This window comes from Schistosoma haematobium, chromosome 1 (assembly GCF_000699445.3).
Source record: "Schistosoma haematobium chromosome 1, whole genome shotgun sequence".
NCBI classification, from domain to species: domain Eukaryota; kingdom Metazoa; phylum Platyhelminthes; class Trematoda; order Strigeidida; family Schistosomatidae; genus Schistosoma; species Schistosoma haematobium.
In genome coordinates, this window is record NC_067196.1 from 15,691,077 (window position 1) to 15,710,136 (window position 19,060).

The 19,060-nt window shown below is 32.2% G+C and overlaps 1 protein-coding gene across 1 annotated transcript in view; it reads right to left on the bottom strand.

Annotated features, from left to right (window-relative positions):
• Nucleotides 1–19,060, bottom strand: part of MS3_00003547 (uncharacterized protein) — a 62,015-nt gene that overhangs the window by 30,784 nt on the left and 12,171 nt on the right. Inside the window, exons 2-4 of the mRNA XM_051211371.1 lie at nt 12,870–13,079; nt 6,126–6,513; nt 574–1,119 (exon numbers count right to left, since the gene is read on the bottom strand). Coding sequence (XP_051073256.1) covers nt 574–1,119; nt 6,126–6,162 — 583 coding nt within the window. The 5' untranslated portion in view covers nt 6,163–6,513; nt 12,870–13,079. The remainder of the gene's footprint in view (nt 1–573; nt 1,120–6,125; nt 6,514–12,869; nt 13,080–19,060) is intronic.

Here is a 19,060-nt window from a genome sequence, read left to right on the forward strand (position 1 = left end):
ATTTGCTTCAAAACAACATAATAATTCTGTGTTGTAGAAATAATATAAACGTATCATTAGTTTGAAATTGAAATATATCTTCAAAGTTTCAATAAACAATATTATAATTTTATCAAGGTGGGGGTTTGTGAATATTGTAGTGGATTGATTGAAGTTAGGCATTAACACCGTCGGATGCTGGCTCAATGGTCTACAGGTTAAGTGTTCGCTTGCGAGACCTAAGGTCCTGGGTTTGAACCTCGTGTGCAAGATCATGGATGCGCAATGCTGGAGTCCCATAGTAGGACGAAACGGCCGTCCAGTGCTTTCAGATTTTCCATGCCTGTCTAGCTTTAATTGATTCATGAATTCAACGAATAAAAATTATAACTTTATGTTTTAACTCGATATCACTTCAACATATTTGAATATCAGTCATGTATGGAAAGACGATTACAGATTATACAGCTGGAAAATAATCTAGTATGTACTTTTATAGTTACACATTTATCTTTCAACAGAAATCAATAATTATATAGACCACTTGGGGAAAGATCATTAAGTATTCTACTAACTATAACCATTATAACTTACAGGAAGACAATTTGTTAAGAAGAAATAATGTATGTCCAGCAATACGAAGTACTCTAGTCTTTTCTAAATTAATAGCTGATGGTATATTAGAAATTGTAGATGACGATAGTTCTGTTGATGTTGTTGTTAAAAATCCTGTCATTGTGTTTGACATTGATGAATTAAAATAGGTAGTCTTCTTTTGTCCACGTCCAATTGTACCTGAATTAATTACATTATTATTTTCTGATGATTGATTTATTTGTTTCGTTCCATTGATCGAATTAGATGATTTTGAATTTTGTTGAACTAAATTTAATCCTAAAACATGAGAAGATATTGGTAGAGCATTTTGTATTAGCATTAAACTTTGACCTTCTCGATTACGTCTAATTTGTGCAGCTAAACGAGATCGTTCTTTTCTTAGATTAACACGTTTCTCACTCAATTCATCATTTACTGTTTTCTTTTGGTCTAAAGATGAAGACAATAGCAAACAAGATGATAATGTCACAGTATTAGACATTTTACTTCGATGTTTACGCTCTCTTTTTTTTCTCATAATATCTGTGAAGTATAAAGAATATAATAATAAGAATTAATAAGAAATATGTTTCTAAGGTGACTATATTTTAAAATATTCTATTATAATCAAATGTAAACATTAGGTCTGTAAACCTCTCTTTAAATGGATTTAAATAATTTACACTTTCTAATATTTAGTATGGGATAAACTATTGATTTATAGATCCTCTTTGTGATTACATGAGAACATCAATTAACACTGATAAAAACAAAAATGAGCTTTAATTTTTGGTAATGTTGTCCTAATTATCAAGCAACAATGAAATAAGTTTTAAAGTTCAATTCATATTCTATTGGTTGGTTAGTGACTTAAAATGATATAAGTCTTGTAAATGTATGAATGTTTTCAATGATAATGTGATATATTAAACATTCTCTATGTCGTATGTTAATCTGTTAAAAGAAATAAGTTTTTGATGGAGTTTTGTTCTGTGCTCACAGAACAAAACTCCATCAAGATCATTTACCTGAGCTACAAATCTTCTCAACCATCTCGTAATAAGCTTTTGTTTGTTTATTTTGTCTTCATATACTTTGTTAAGTTAGTGACAAACTCTATGAATTGAGTCTTTTTTATGCAATCAGCCATAGTCCAAATTGTTTATAACAATTGATCACATTATTACATAATCATAAACAAATTACAATTCTCCATTATAATAGGAAGTGAAATATAACTAACTTGAAGTAGAACTGTGGTGTGTGCTACTTATATTGACATAAGTAGTATATGATGTTAGTCGTGAACAGAAGATCTGACAGCAGAGAGACAAGAGGATCGAACAGTAAAGAATGGAAACAGGATGCAATTTGTATGGAAATGTAACAACAATGAAGTCTGAGTTATTTTGAGACAACTGGTGGACATTTTGCAAATTAAGCATTTACTTGATGATTGTTATATTTTATTAACAAGTCCTGTAATTTTGTGTTATATACATTCGATTGTCCCCACTGGTGTTCTTATTCACTACAGAACCAATATTGTGCTCTTATAACTTACCAAACAGACTTAAAATAAGTACATAGTTTGGTAATATATAATGCAGAGATAATTGAAATATACTCGACAACATAATTGCAAAAACAACTCTGTAAGTATTTTAACTTGGTATTGTTTTACTTGTATCTTCCCATTGTTATTTAAGACTACAATTGATCAGTCTCATGTTGGCATATGTACATCTTGTGCGGATTGCCTCGATATATCCTTAAGTCACAAGGTTTTAAAGCAAAGATAGCTAGTGGCTAGCAGTGGAATCCAGGACGCGTATTTCATCCTATTTTGGCACTCGTCAGCTGGATGTACCTGCATCTCAGAGTTGATGTTCACGCTTCCCAAATAGGATGAGAAGCGCGTCGTGGATTCCACTGTTAGCGACTATTCATCTTTGCTTATAAAACTCTCAGAGTAGTTGTTAAAAAACGAAATCTATTCACAAAATACAGTTTACTTTCTGTACAGTCATTTTACAAGTGACTACTACAAATGGAGAGAGCGATTATCAGATCAAGTATTTTATATTGGAATTCTAAAAAAAGTACATTTTCGAGGATCAGACGTGCACTTGATTTTATGATTTCTTTATTTCTAGAATTAACATACCGAATTTAAGATGAAAATATAACTACTGTGGGATGTACTTTAGGAGGTGAAAACTACTTAAACTAATTTCAATAATGCATGAACTTGCTTTGCAGTTCATAAAAATCTCAAGCGTCTCGCACAGTTGTTCTGATCAAGCAAACTTTCAAGGTTGTAAAGATCCTATGTTTAATGGACAGAAGTCGTATTTCCCCCTGAAAACTTCAGTATTAGAACATTCATAAAAACAATATCAATTTATAAAACTGAATTTAAAACTAATAGGTGTTTGATGTGTGGTTAATTGTCTTTTCCGAAAGCATGTCCACTTTCTACTATTAAATGTTTTTAATGTTGTTAGATTCGTCATATTGAGTTTATTTGTCATGCTACTGTTTATATTACTGCATATGGTAATAAATGAAGCCATCTATACTTAATTAATAATGTTTACACTGATGATCAATGATATGGTGAGTAACAGCTTTATCAAGTGGCATGTTAACAACATATAAAATTGTGTTTTTTTTTACATATTGAGGTTTATAGATGCTTAATCTTATAATATTGTAAACATGCATTTATACAGTAACTTGTTGGATTATTATTATTATTATTATTATCATTATCATTATTATTATTATCATTATTATTATTATTATTATTATCATTATTATTATTATTATTATCATTATTATTATTATCATTATCATTATCATTATTATTATTATTATTATTATTATTATTATCATTATCATTATTATTATTATTATTATTATTATTATTATTATTATTATTATTATTATTGAATGGAACTAAGTCCAGTTTACAGAAATCTGACTGTTAATCTAACTGTAAATAAATTATATAAAAAGTGACGTACTCATAAATCAATTTGGTTTGTTTAGAGTCAAATAAATCCTGATCACTAGTTTTTACGCCTTTTTTCATGTTTTCAAAATTGCCGTGTAGACTCAGTCTAGGATTATTAAGAGAGGCTAGGAGATCTAATCGAGCATTCATTTAGAAGATTTATCAATCAACAAACATTCTACTTACATACAACCTTAAAAATGGCATTTTACATCTGAAAAAAAAAACTATATACACCCACTAGGTCATTCATGAGTTCACTGCTGGTATCGGTAGAACTGAATCTATTTTATAAATATTGGTGCTACAATTGGTTTATTCAAATAGATATAACCTATTTGTTGTGACTTTTTTCAGTTGCTTTCTAAATAATGATCAATACGGCTACTAATTTTGAAGTGTGTCAAATTGTTCTTACCCATAGTCCTCATAAAATAACCTATAGTCACAGATTTATTACTTCGTTACATCGTCTATTTGGGAAAAATAATACAGTAAATCTGATTAGATGATAAATCTAAGCGTTTAGAATTGAATATTTGGATGCTCGGTTGACGATTATGAGTTTAGATTATTCACAAATACACCGAATCCAAGAAATTCCCCAAAATTACTTTTTTCATTAGGTACACTGACAGTTTGTCTCAATGTTCTTGAGATCATGAAGTGACTTAGGCTAGACAACCATTAAAAACCAGGAGGAACTAAAACGTTGTCCCGTCTCAGTCTAAGTCCCCTCAGTAGTGCGCATCCACAACCCCACCAAGGTTAGAGCCCATGACTTCCAAGTCTTGTGGAGCGAGTTTAACCTTCAAATCACTGAACGGAGTCTCATAGTAGTTGGGTGCCGGGGGGTAATGAAAGAGTCAGTCAGTTAGCTATAACGTATGACTAGGAACATATATGCATCGGTTCAAGTTGCCAAACTTCATTGGCACAATAAGATGAACACCAAATTCATAGTAGTTAATTCAATGGTAGTAATATACAAAAATATAGTACAGGAAGAAAGAATTAGTTGGTAGAAAGAAAGATATGAAGCGATTTTAATCTCATAGTTTAAGGGATGGTTGAGAGTGTTTACACCTACGCCATTGTGATCGATTCTGAGACATGTCACCCAGAGACTTGATAGTCACGCGGAACCCAACCAAGTAGTCTGCATCTCTCAACATTGCTAAGACTAGAATTTAGTGACTTTAAGCACTGATGCCACGTTTTGGTTTGGCCGCCCCTAACTTTCTTCCAACCATATCCAACACCGGTTAACATTGCACATCGTGGTAATCGGTGTTCAGGCATACATAACACGTGGCTCAACCCTATCAGTCGATGGAGATTCACAACCTTATCAACTGATATACCATCATGCACTAATACCCTGCGTCTAACCTCACTATTACTTACCCGGTGGTCCCAGCAGACGCCAGCAATATTTCCAAAGTATCTGTGGTCAAATACTAGTAGCTTACGAGGATTTTCTACTCTACCATAGATTGTGATAACATAAAATTAATTACAAATGAAACTTCATAACAGTGCGAAGCCAGAACCCTTTTATAAGAGATAACGCCTAAGTGTTACATTGTTCAAACTAACCATTTCAAATATTGGTGAGACTATAATTTATGAACGATCTTTGAGCGACACTAGGTTAACCTTGAAAACGTTCACCTAATAACTAGGACTAAATGAGGGTTATAAACCAGCGTAAGTAATTAGAATTATTATTTACAGTTGATGGTTAGGGCTAGGATTTAGTTTTACAGTTTTCATCACGAACTAACAACAGCTATGACGTCACAACTCTACTTAGCTAAATGTATGAATAAATTTAGCTCCAAAACCTTAGACTCGTTATCTTATATCTGATTGGTTCGTCCATAAATTATAATCTCACCCAAATACTTTGCTGAATCTCACAAATAGCCTTAATCATCACAGCCTATTGAAGATGATAATGAAACTTCACTTCAAGAGTAATATATATATGTCTAAGACCATAATAACTGAGGCAATAAAAAAAACAAAAAAATTCACTTAGTAATGTTTGTCTGAATCTACCCATTGATGTTTAGGACTGCAATTGATCAGTCTCTTATTGGTATATGTTCATATTGTGCAGATTGCTTTGATAAAGCCTTAAGTCACAAGCTTTTTGTAAGCAATGATGGATAATGGCTAGCAGTGGAATCCAGGACGTGTATTTCATCCTATTTCGTCACTCGTCAGCTGAATGTACCTGCATCTCAGATTTGATGTTCACTCCGGAATTCAAACCCAGTACTGTTCACTTCAAACGCCATCACATTCTCCACTTATCTACTGAATCCTAATAGCTATTTGCTTGTACAATGAAGTGAAATTTAAATTCAAGACGAGTCCAAAATAGGACAAAACGCGCATCCTAGTTTCCACTACTAACCACTATCCATCTTTACATATAACAACAAGACAAAATGTTTTCAAAATACAATTAATCAATATATTGATTATATAAATACAAAAAAAAAGAAAGAAATGCTCTTACTTGTTTTCGATGTATTCTGTACAGATTGTAATTTCATTATGAGAATTTGGTTAGAGAAATGCTTTTTTCAAATTATGATCAATTTTGTTAACATAATGATGATTTATTAAATTATTTCAGTAATATTCTTCATGAAATGATCAATTCTTATATGGAACATTAAAAAAAAAAAATTTTTAAAAATTTTTTTGGGAAAAATAATAAAATTTGAGTAAAGATTTTTTTCTCTTCCCCACCCCCACCTTATCCCTCTTTCTCTCTCAGCGAAAAAAACAGACTTTTTCAACGATCAATAAGATTGAATTGAGAGGATCAATTTACAAATTAGAAATTATTTATAAATTTCATTGAATAATTATCATTTGAATCTATTGGGATATATTTCCGGCTAGAAACAACAACAAAAAATGAGGAAAAAAACACTTTTAATACGGAAATAAGAGAATGGTACAAAACATATAAAACCTCATTATATATTTTTTTAATAATGTAACATAGATTTAGCTATTAACAACAGATACAAATCATAATGAATAGTGGTTAGCAGTGGAATCCAGGATGTGCTTTTCATCTTATTTAGGACTCATCAGCTGCATGTACCTGCATCCCAGAGTTGCTGTTCACTCCGAAACTCAAACCCAGAAACGCACATCCTGGATTTCAATGCTGGCCACTAGCCATCTTTGCTTAAAAACCTTGTGACTTAAGGCTATATCGAGGCAATCTGCACAAGATGTACATATGCCAACATGAGATTGATCAACTGCAGTCTTAAATAACAATAGGAAGATACAAGTAAAACAATACCAAGTGAATTTAAATCATAATAAAGTTCTCTTTCTACATGTTAATAGTTGAATTCATGAAACTGGAAAAACTGGATGGTCATTTTATCCGAGTATGGGATACTTCAGTAGTGCGTATCCATGATCCCATCCAGTGAGATTTGAACACAAGACCTATCGGTCTGGCGTGTCAGTTTAAGAATAGTGATTAAAAAAATGTTTTGTACTTCTTTAGATTAATCTTTTCAAGCACTAAAATTTGATGTAAAATAGTTAAGTTACATTTTAAAAAATCTCTTTTTTTTAAAAGTAGAGTTAAGGTATGATAAGCACAGAGTTACTCTACAATGATAATAATTCAAGTGAAACTTATTAATACATTATATTGTGGATATGAGTTTAATTGATATGTGTAGCTAGATACATGTCATATTTAAAGGGTCTTATTCTTATAAGCTGATGAAAATGTACTTGCATGATCGGGAAAAAAAGTGATCAAATCTACTAACAACCCTTTTTCGCTAATGATATATAGTGAATATCACAGCAAGGAAAAAGAAGCTGTATTGATTCTGAATGACCTACCACAAGGTCCACAATTACGTTCCACTCACATCAACTGGAAGAAAATTGATATATTCATTTTCCTTTAACAATAAATGCATCACCCGTTTTTACTCAAATATGTTAGCAACCGAAACATCTATCATCCCCCAATTCTTATAAAGTGTTCTCAAATACGCATTAAACTTTCTTTATTTACAATAACTTCGACATATGGTTCAGTCTATTTTTAAAAAGATGAATTCATATGATTTCACGCTATCGATCTTAACTCATTTTACTAAATAGATTTTTCTCCATACATAACTAGTATTATCCCATAATTATGTTATCTTCTAGCTTTATTTTTCACACTATATACAAGTATTTTAATCTAGATTGACATGAAATATACTGTTATCACTGTAAAACATTGATACGACTGAAATCTCCTAGTTTGAAAATATTCATGAGAATTATTATTTTTGTTTTGGGAGAATCGAACCAGTCAACCATCTCTCAGACTCTAGGTAGCATCTTGATTAACCCGACTACGAAAAATGGACTACTATCTTGAGAAACCTCCAGAGCTAACCCATAAGGACAAGCTGAAGTTACTTAATTTCATTCGATTGTGGCTTTCACAACTTTTCTAAGGCCTGATACTGATCTAATATTCAGGTCGTAGACAAGTTGTGGGTAAATGAGGAGTATATAAGCGCCAGTTGAAAATGTCTCTTGAAGTACTCTGCCTACCATTTTATTCGCCCAGTCTGAGAGTATATAAAGGCTCTATCCTTTCAAGAGATGATTTCACTAACACCTGACATTTTTCAACCTCTTTATGCAGTAATACTAGTATTAGTGCTGATGTCTTTTCAGCTACCTTTGCTTTCGTAAACACCACTGCTGACGAACACTTGATGAACTTTTCGTTAGTCCATATGTATGTTTCTCTAGTTTATATGATGTTTAGAGCCCTCCGCAATGAACCGCTAAGCATGTATCAGCTTAGTAGAAGATTCTGAGATCCACTTGCTTTCCTATAACTTCTTGTTTGGTCAGCTAACAGATGTTAATGCTGTTTTTACAATAGACAGCGAATCACGATATCCTATCTAAAGATGAATGTTTCCTACATGATGGACTAGATGCTTAACTAATTCTATCGTAAACATAACATTTGTCCTTACATTTCTGAATAAGGCTTGAGGACATCTTCATGTTAGATTTTTTCCGAGTCGAATAAGAAACGGACAAATACGTGGTCGGAATGTAAACATGCATTCCAGAATTAGTTCTCAAATTTGTTGCTCTCCCTACGGTGGTAAGACCACAGCAAGCTCTTTTCCAGTCTCCAAATACAACAAGTGCTCCTAGCGCTGATTCTTTACCCATTTTGGCGAGTTCAAGTAGATAAGTACGTTCAAGTTCTAGATATCAGAGGTATAAGAGCCAACCATCTTAAATAGTTAATCTTAATGTCCAATTTGACACGGAGTTTGAATATTAGTAGCTTTAAAATATAGCTTTAAGTTCAGTGTAAAGAGATCAGGGATAACATTTCATATTATGGGATCGTTAGCATTGGTTATTAGCAAAAGATAAAAACAAACCAGAAAATTAGCATCAGTGATGGGAGTATAAAAAACATTAGAAAGCAAGGAGTGGGTTTCAGTTTATACACAAATCGAACGTATTTAGGAGTGCGCTAGTGGTACACACTTTTTAGTACTTTATAACGTGGAAGGAAATTTCTCCACGAAAGACCTGAAAACAAAAATGGTTTGATAGTGGTGATCTAGTAAAACTTTGTCTTTGAACGCAGAGACGACAAAACAACTACTTATGGCTGATTACTTTACACCAGATCTATACTTTTCAGAGCTTACGACTGTGGCGAACAGACGTTATAGAAAGACGAGATTTACTATTTCAGGATGGATATTTTCAATGTCTCTCGTCAATGGCATGAAGAAAGTACCACTGAAGGTGATGACTATTCATGGGAAAATTTTCACTCCTTTAGCATCAATGCATGATTGAGTGCAACTTCCTCCTGGAATTTCGATTTGCTGACTATTATCTTACCACTATCCAGCCAACCTGTTTGATATGGTATGATCTCAAGGAACGAACTTTTCTTATAATAAAGCTCCACTGAGTGGTTAATGATAGCAAGGTTAGACCACCGTATGAAAGTATCAGCCACGGTCTGGACCATAAATATTAGTTAAATTATTATGGTTTACATCAATGAATTAACAGATAACAGCCTCAACTGGTTAATAAACTCATACTGCTCCACAACTCAACAAATCAGTAAACTTCACTGATTGAAATCATGAGTCAATTGAAGCTAGACCACCATGAAAAACCTGAGAACACCGGACGGCCATTTCCTCCTACTGTACGACCCCTTATCAGCGCACATCCACGATCCCGCACCCCGCGAGATTCGAACCCAGGACCCATCAGTCTCGCGCCAAGCGCCTAGCCAACTAGATCACTGAGCCGGGACTCGACAGTGTTAATGTCTAACTTCAATCGATTCATGATCTTGCGAACGAGACTGGCAATCCTGGTTGGATCAATACTTAATCAATTCCAACAAATAAAAGTGTCGTTCAATTGGTATTTGATCCTTAATCTACTTTTGATTTACTGATGAAATCCTATTTCTCAATACCTCTTACCATTATCAGCAGATCAGTTAGCTACAACGTACAACCAGGCACATATATGCATCGGTTCAAGTTGCCACACTTTATTAGCACAACAAGATGAATACCAAATTCATAGAAGTAGTTAATTCAGTGGTGGTAATATATAAAAGAAAGATTGTATATAAGGATATAGTATAAGAAGAAAGAATTAGTTGATAGAAAGTAAGATATAAGATAATCAGCAGATAATAATTAAGGAAAATATATAACATTTGAAAGAATTTTACTAATATCAAGAAATACCACTTGAAACTGATATTTGTGATCTTGATATAGTTTTGTGACTAGAAGTTACTCGTGATAATACTCTATAAAGGCAACTTAGTAAAGACTATCAAATGTAAGTGTTACTATTCCAAAGACCCTAAATACCAAAACTGAAACTTGGAATATGAAACATTTTTCTCTCTCTGTCAAAATTAACTTCCAGTGGAAATACATAAATAGATTTTAAAATTTTTTAAAACTATATAGTAACTATATAGTCACTTTAATTCTAAAAATCTATTGCCAAAATACGGTAGCAGAGTACCTAGAATATTTACCAAGACTACTCATTGTTCTAAACTGTAAACCTGATATACAACAATGAATAGGCTAATAGGACACATGACCTTTTGATGTGTCAAGATATTCAAGTTGTTAGTTCTGAGTTATAAAAACCAAAAAGGAACGGATATTATTTTTTCATTAAAACAAACAGATGTAATTATAAATATATATGTTTTCCTTTAAGTATACTGTGTTTGATAAACTACACAAACAAACATACTAGTTTTTGACTTTAATATTAATTAGTCCAAACTGTTTAGGAAATATTTCCAAGTTAATGATAAATGTCAAGGTAAAAGGGACTCTGAATCTCTTCCTCCGATCCTCTTATAGGTGGAACTAAACAAATCATAAAGGTTACCATTGGTAGAGGTTTTTTTAATAAAGATTTGTTGTTCAATAATTTAAACTTAATAAAGCACCAGCTGGTTACCATTATTCAAGCTCATATTCATAACATTTGGCCTTTCGGTATCCTCTTCAAAATGATTTGATCCCATTGAGGAAATATCATAAGTAATGGTCATCTGGATTAAAAAATTATCGCTACACTTGGAAACCAAACTGGTTTTACCAACTTCTGCAAGTATTACTTATAATAGTATAGGAAATGACTGCTGGTTTATAGATCCAAAAATTATCCCCATGTGATAATAAAGAATAGATACGAAAATATCTAATAAATTTGGATAATTGCTAGCAATAGAATTCAAGATCTACATTTCGTTCTCTCATGAACTCATCAGCTGTACGCATCTACATCCCAGCGTTAATGTTCACATTCAGATTTGAACCCAGTGCCTGCCACTTCAAACACCAAGGCATTATCTAAAAAGTTACTGAGTGAATATAGTCACAAGCTAGTGTAAGGGATAAGAATTTTATTTGCAAGAGTTTGTATCTTGATCCTGAAGCTCATCTTGGACTCAATGGGTTATAGATTCAGTGTGAACGTAAACACTAAGATGCAGGTACATGAAGCTTGTGAAATCCAAATAGAACAAAATGCGAGCCCTGAAATTCACTGTTATATTGTTCTGAAAACTTGTAACTGGCAATATTGAAGTAGTCAGTTCAGATACACAGATACTAATAGGGGTTGACCAATCCCAGTCCTTTATATCAATAAAAGGAACTTATAAACACTTGCAAATAAAACGAAAATATCCTTAAAAATAAATAATCTTAATACTTAAGAGTGTTGTTACAGTATTACGGAATTAAAAATTTTATGATCTGTCGAATCTAATGATATAGGCATTAGAAGAAAACCTGGTATGGTCCTTGCGTTCTGTGAAGGAAAATGAATATTCATAACTAATCGATCACTGGGTAATGACCGATTTCATGCATGTCAGGCCATTCCTGGTGCAGACAGAATTCTATCGGTCAATTCTCAATGTGGCCACTAGTCTAGATGACCCGACATCGCAAGCAGTGTGTTTAGAAACAAAGTGATGCTTGGAGGTACTTAACAGGATACCCTGAGCCTAGGTTTAGTGTTGTTCGGAACTCGTCAGCAAGGTGTATCCATCATCCTGAGGTACCTGATGCCCCTGGTAGATTCGACCTCGTTTCACACAACTTCACGGTTAGAGACGTCACCACAGAGATTTACCGGCCACGAATGACCTGTAGGACTGTGATGTATTTACACCTGAGTGACCATTAGGTAGTGACTAATGTAATATATGTCAGGTCCTTCTTAGTGCATATCAAACTCTACCGACCAGTTGATCAATTAGTTGCAGTCCTACAGGAAATCTCGGTGGTAACGTCTCTAATCATGAAGCTAGTTGATACGAGGTCGAATCTACCAGGGAGCATCAGGTACCATTAAGATCCCAGGTACACCTTGCTGGTGAGTTCCATACAGCACGAGACCTAGATTCAAGGTTTCCTGTAAACTACCCCTGATCACCACCTTACAATATATATATATACTTATAATAGATTTATCAGGACTAAATAGGCTAAAAATTTAGACCTCGTATTTTTTCATAAATTTTAACTTGTTTTTCCTTAGGCTAAACGGGTTTATATTTGCTCATCTAGTTTTCAAACAAACTATTAAAGTTAATGGATATTAGAATAAATCTATTTATAAATACGAGGTCAAAATCTGCTTGTTTCATTACCATGTGGATCACACTTGTAATGCTAAAAAATTTGGAAACCAAAATCTTAGTTCAACCAAGCAGATTATCCTCACACGCCCCAGCATTTTTTTAATCACGAGTTCGGATATTCACTGTTGATTGAACAGAAACAATTGTTATTCTATTTGTATATTATTATATATGGAAGGAATTTTTTTCTTCATTGACATCTTTCTAGTTTAAATAATCCTGAAGAAGAATAAAGAGAGAAGTTGACAGTGACACAAATGGAGATTCTCTATTGAGATAACAAAAAAAATACAACCTAAGTAAACAAAGTGATCTAATTATAGAACTTTGTATAGATTGTTCAACTCAAAATTTCAAATCATGGACTGGTTTTAGCTAAATAACCTTTGAAATCCAGGAGCAATGGGCAACTGAGTGAACCCAATACCGAGCTGTATCTTCCATTCACAAATATTTATATACAATCAGTGATTCAATGATTCAATAATAATAAAGTAACTAAATGGGTTTTTTGCGTTATAATGTCAAACTTTCGTCAGTAAAACTTGATTTTAGTCTTTTTAAAGGTTATGTCAAACAACATTCGTGTCTTAAATTGTCCTAAAAATTGCTTAGGTAAAGTCATATTCATTTTATTTAAAAAACCACTAAACATCATTCACTAAACTTAAAAGGTTATGCGGACAACATTTCCTCTTTTCGTTTGACTAACTTCGTGCCCTGATATTCTTTTATTTCTAATTATTTCCGGTATTATTCTGCTTGATCTCTTTAGTAATTTTATATTTAATTAGTGAGACAAAACATCTAAATTAACTTCGACAGTCAATCTATAAGGTATCATCATTTGCAAGTATCGTATAAAATCTAAACAAAATTTTACTCCTATTACATCATTCTACTCACCTGTCTAAGAGTAGTCTTCGAATTAGTGCAGCTTTTCCAAGTGTCATGTCCTCTAACCTCAAAGGTTTAATCGTTAACCTCTAATTAGTCATCTAGACAACAATCCTCAGGACATTACTTTAGAAGGAAATGAGTTATCAGGGTTCATCCACACTTAACTAAAAGGCTTCTTTTATTAACATGAAATTTGAATGGTTTTTGCTCATCATTCTATGTTCGTTCCTTATATCTTTGTTTTAATTGTCTTCATCCCTAACCTGACCTCTGACCTTTCATTTGTTTGCCTTTTCTATTAGCTGACTGTAGGGTCAATTGGAATTTGTTTATTAGTTAATAAGTGACCTGACCTTCACACTCTAAAAATTCCTTGATTTTATTTGTTTCCTCTGTCCAATATTTAGACATTTTCTTGGTTGAATTCCTATCCATTATTGTTTACATGCGAAAATATGTCATGGTGTTTAAATAGCTGGTTGGTATGCATGTAAACTCATATAGAAAGGCCAGTCACGAATGTTATATGTAATGTCTTAGTCACAGTTATTTCATCTTATCTCGTAAATGATATTTGGTTTTTTTTTTCCATTGTTGTCACTGAATCCTTTAGATTTCCAGGCAAATTTTATTGTGACTAAGCTTAATCGAATCATTCAGTTTAGAGAATATGATACCTCCAAAACTTTCTCATAAACTACAAATCATCTCTATCTTATAGAAATCTTACAATTTCCGTATACCAAAACATCTAATAGTGATAGTTAGATTGAAATTTGATCATTCACAGAATAAAATGTTTAAGTTCTATCATAATTCATTAAAAAAATTTCACTGATGTCAATAACTCAAACCAAGTTATTAGGCATCATTTTTAGTGTGGTATCCAAATCACACATACAAAAAAAACGGTTCAGATCCAATAACAGGTTGGAAAACGTTTGATTATTAAAAACTGACTGAGTATCCCATTTATTTTGTAATATTCTAATAAATACTACTGAAAACATTTAATGATTGTAAAGTATTTAAGATATAGAGTCACTGAATAATTCAAGATTATAAATGGGAATGATGAAAATCAATATGATCCGTAGATCATAAGTTAATGTAATTGAATACAATCTTAAACTATCCTCTATCTAATTACTACAGTATCCTTAGTATGTGTTAACTTTTTTATATTTTAAGTGAATCAATATCCTAAAAAAACCTTTTATTAAATTAATAATAAATAATTTTTTTGTTTTATCTCAATGGGTAGAAAAATTTGTATTTTTGATGTTTCGTGACTTAATCTAAATCACTTCTTCAGAGTAAGCAAACACTTTGAAGAAGTGACTTAGATTAAGTCACGAAACGTCAAAAATACAAATTTTTCTAACTATTTAGATATAACAAAACGATATATTTTCTATAAACTTCCTACCCAATACTCAATTTTGTTTGAAACGAGCAACTTCAATATTGGCATGGATACCTATTTTAATAAATTAATTTATAAAACCAGAAATTTCAAATAAGTTAAAATAAAACAAATTAATCTAGTATGAAATAGTAAAATCTAAATATTCATTCTCCAAGTGTTTCATCTTTAGCCAGATTCATCAGGAGTAAAAAGTTTTTTGATTGAGATCATGAACCCAGTCAGTCAGTCGGTCAGCTACAACGTAGGACCAGGCACATATATGCATCGGTCCAAGTTGCCATACCTCATTAACACAACAAGATGGACACCGGATTCATAAAAGTAGTTAATTCAGAGGTGGTAATATATAAAATAGAGATTGTGTATTAGGATATAGTACAGGAAGAAAGAATTAGTTCGTAGAAAGAATCAATGAATCAATTTTAATCTCTTAGTTTAAGAGAAGACAGAGAGTGTATACACCGACGCCATTGTGATCGTCATGAACCGATTGATGTTAGACCACCGTTGGAAATCTGGAAGCACGGACGGCCGTTTCGTCCTATTGTGGGACAACTTAGCAGTGCGCATCCACGATCCTGCTCGCAAAATCCTAACCCAGTCTTGCGCCCAAACGCTTATCTTACTAGACCACTGAGCTAACATCCAATGGTGTTAGTGTCTAACATCAACCAATCCACGAAATTGCGCGACCATCTTCCATTGTACTGAGGTAGATACCTGTTTCTACGCGACACGGATTAGTCCCAGTGGTCACAGCTTCTCACTAGTAAAATTGCCTATTTTTCTTAGTTCGATGATAATGGTTAACTCGGAAGAGTTCTTTGAAACACTGAACATACGTGATGTGCATAATGTGCAAGAGTAAACACTGTTCTAGCTAAATGCCTCAACTCTTTAATAAAAACTCTAAAATCATTCATTATAAAATAGATTATCTATAATAATCTCCAGTTGATAGTTTTTTTTTGAAATTTAAATCTATACAAGATAAAATATATTGATTCATTCAATTTCTTTATTTCTGTTTCTACTCAACTTATCTTCTTCAATTATTATTATTATCATAATAATCAATAAAATTACCTACATTCTACTAAAATGATCACTAGAATAATCATAAGTGAATATAATGAATAGTTATAGTTGATGATGATTCAAATTTCCCAGTTCATTGAATATCAACTTATGACTTTTGAATCATATATGATCTTTGGGTGGCCCGAGCATCTGACTCCTATTTAGATCGTATAAATGGTTGTTATCGCCTTTTCTCGTATATCATCGTCGACTTAAATCACGTTAGTCAATAACGGAATTTAGATAAGTCAATTAACGAGAATGGCCTTTGAATACATATATTTTGTATGTAAAGTGAATGTAATAGAACAGAGCAAAATGACACGCAGGGAGGATGGTTGGGAAGCCAACTCCATTTTAGTCAAGCGTTACTCAATATTTATAGTCGGACAAAATAAAGCTACAGACATGTGATTAATGGAATAAGAAGGGCACACACATATACGCTCATATAAAACAATCAAGACTGACAAGCGAATAATTGACAAGGTCAACATATGACTCAAGTAGAATGAATAGATTGGTTTGTCCAAAAACTAGAATAAGGTATATAGGCTTAAAATAATGACTAACACTACAGATCCCTATCATCTAAATCTTAACTTCATATATATTTGCCTTTACAATTAATAATTAGCTTAACTTTTGATAGTAATTATTCAAATATAATAAAATACAATCATTGTAAATTATCTCCATATTCATGATTTTTTTTGTTGATACAATTTCTGTTCAATTAACAGAAGTTGTTTAAAGATTTCTAACATTTCATTATTAAATAAAGTTAGTCTACTTGAATATCTGAGCTATCTGTTCCTGTCATCTAGATAATTCAACAAGTTATCTGTCTTTTGTTTGTGTCAACAGAATATTATGTCAATTCATTGAAATATAAATTGAAAATAAACATTATTCAGGTGTTGATTCCTGTACTGATAACATCCAATTGGAAATCACTCAATGTTTACCGTCAACATCGATTAAGAAATATGAAAAGGTAACTTGCTGAAATACTTTGTTCTGAGAATTCCATATTGTACCAAAAATATAATATTGAATAAAGATAATAATAATGCCAAAGCAGTTGCATTGATAGAACAGAAAGGAGAGCCTACGTCCGATTCAAAGAACATATTCCGAAGAGTTTGATATCAAACGGACTAAAAGCATTTAGCAGCGCTGTTGCAAGACATCTCCTTCAAAGTGATCAACAAACAATCAAATTCAAACCTTTTGAAATTCGCCGAAGCAACAGCAATCAAACGTTTAAAACCAGATCTTTGTATACAAAAAGAAACAGTAATAAATCTTTTTTTGCCCTGGTAACATTCACCACACACACCCTTTTATTTTTATTTCTTTCCAACTCTTTCTGAATTTTATAATTACATCATTCATAACTGACCAATTTCAATTCATATCTCTCTTTATTAACATTAATCTATTTTCAGTTACTTCATTACATAATCGTCTAATGTGTTTTAATTCCATGATTTCTAATCACTATCTCAATTTTCTGGAACTTTCCCTCCCAAACTCTATATGTTCGAAACAAAATTTTATGACCTCACTAACTCTAACGAAATCTTTGCTACATTATGTTACATATATTCATCCTTCATCGCCCTCTGTTGTATAAGTATGTCAATATCTTTAATAACTTTGAATTTCACATATTTTAGGTTGTAAGCAGCTGATGAGAACCTAACGAAATAAAATGAATTCATATTATTCCGCACTAACCGTTGTTCTTGCTCTCTTTAAAATAATAAACGGAACTATGTGTATAAAATAAATAAACTACGAAATTTTAGCAAGTTAACCTATTAAAATAACGAGGGAAATTTTCGAATTGATCTAGCACATCATTGAATAATATCAGAAGGGTTTTTGCGAATATTATAATAATTTCAATAGTTGAGATCGTGAGTCAGTTGGAGCTAGACTACCATGGAAAATCTGGGAGCCCTGGACGGCCGTTCCGTCCTATTGTGGGACTCCTCAGCAGTGTGATACCATGATCTCGCCTAGCAAGTGCTTAACCACTAGACCACTGAGCCGGTTGGCATCCAACAATGTTAATGTCTAACTTCAACCAATGCGATACAAACATATTGAATTTATATCTCATAGTAACAAGTTAAGTAGGCCCGATTTAAGAATAAACATTGTTATTTAACTTATTCTTTTGTAGTTTTTGTTTTATAAGACTTCAAAAACAACAATACTTATGTTTTATGGTAAGTGTACAATGGTATTTCATTAAGATTTATTAATTGTCAATTATAATCCAGTCTCTAATATAGAAAAAAAAAGACTCATTAATGATTATCATTTATTCTTTCTTAAAACTAATTAGACTCTATAGATTATGGTTGTGTTAATGAAAGGTAATATAAATTGTCTTTGATTTTTTGAATAATCTAACACAACATTGTTAGATAATAAATACTTTCTATCTAAAACTGTAGGTATTTAGTATAATGAATTTCATAAAATATTTACAAAGAATTACATTTGTCACAACCTAATCACCATCCTATCTAATTTGATATTTTATTGATTATATTGTCATGAATTATTCAGAATGATTATATTGTTAGATTATATATTATATCTGAGATGTTCTACTGGGTTCTACAATTAAATATCAAAACCTACATTTCAGGATAGATGAGATAAATCTGGCGACTCGATAGCTAATTCTCATGGACTGGTATGTGTAGGCATAGCACTAAGTATGAAGGCAGAACAAACACTATTAGAATGAATCACCGTTAACTGTTCAGCT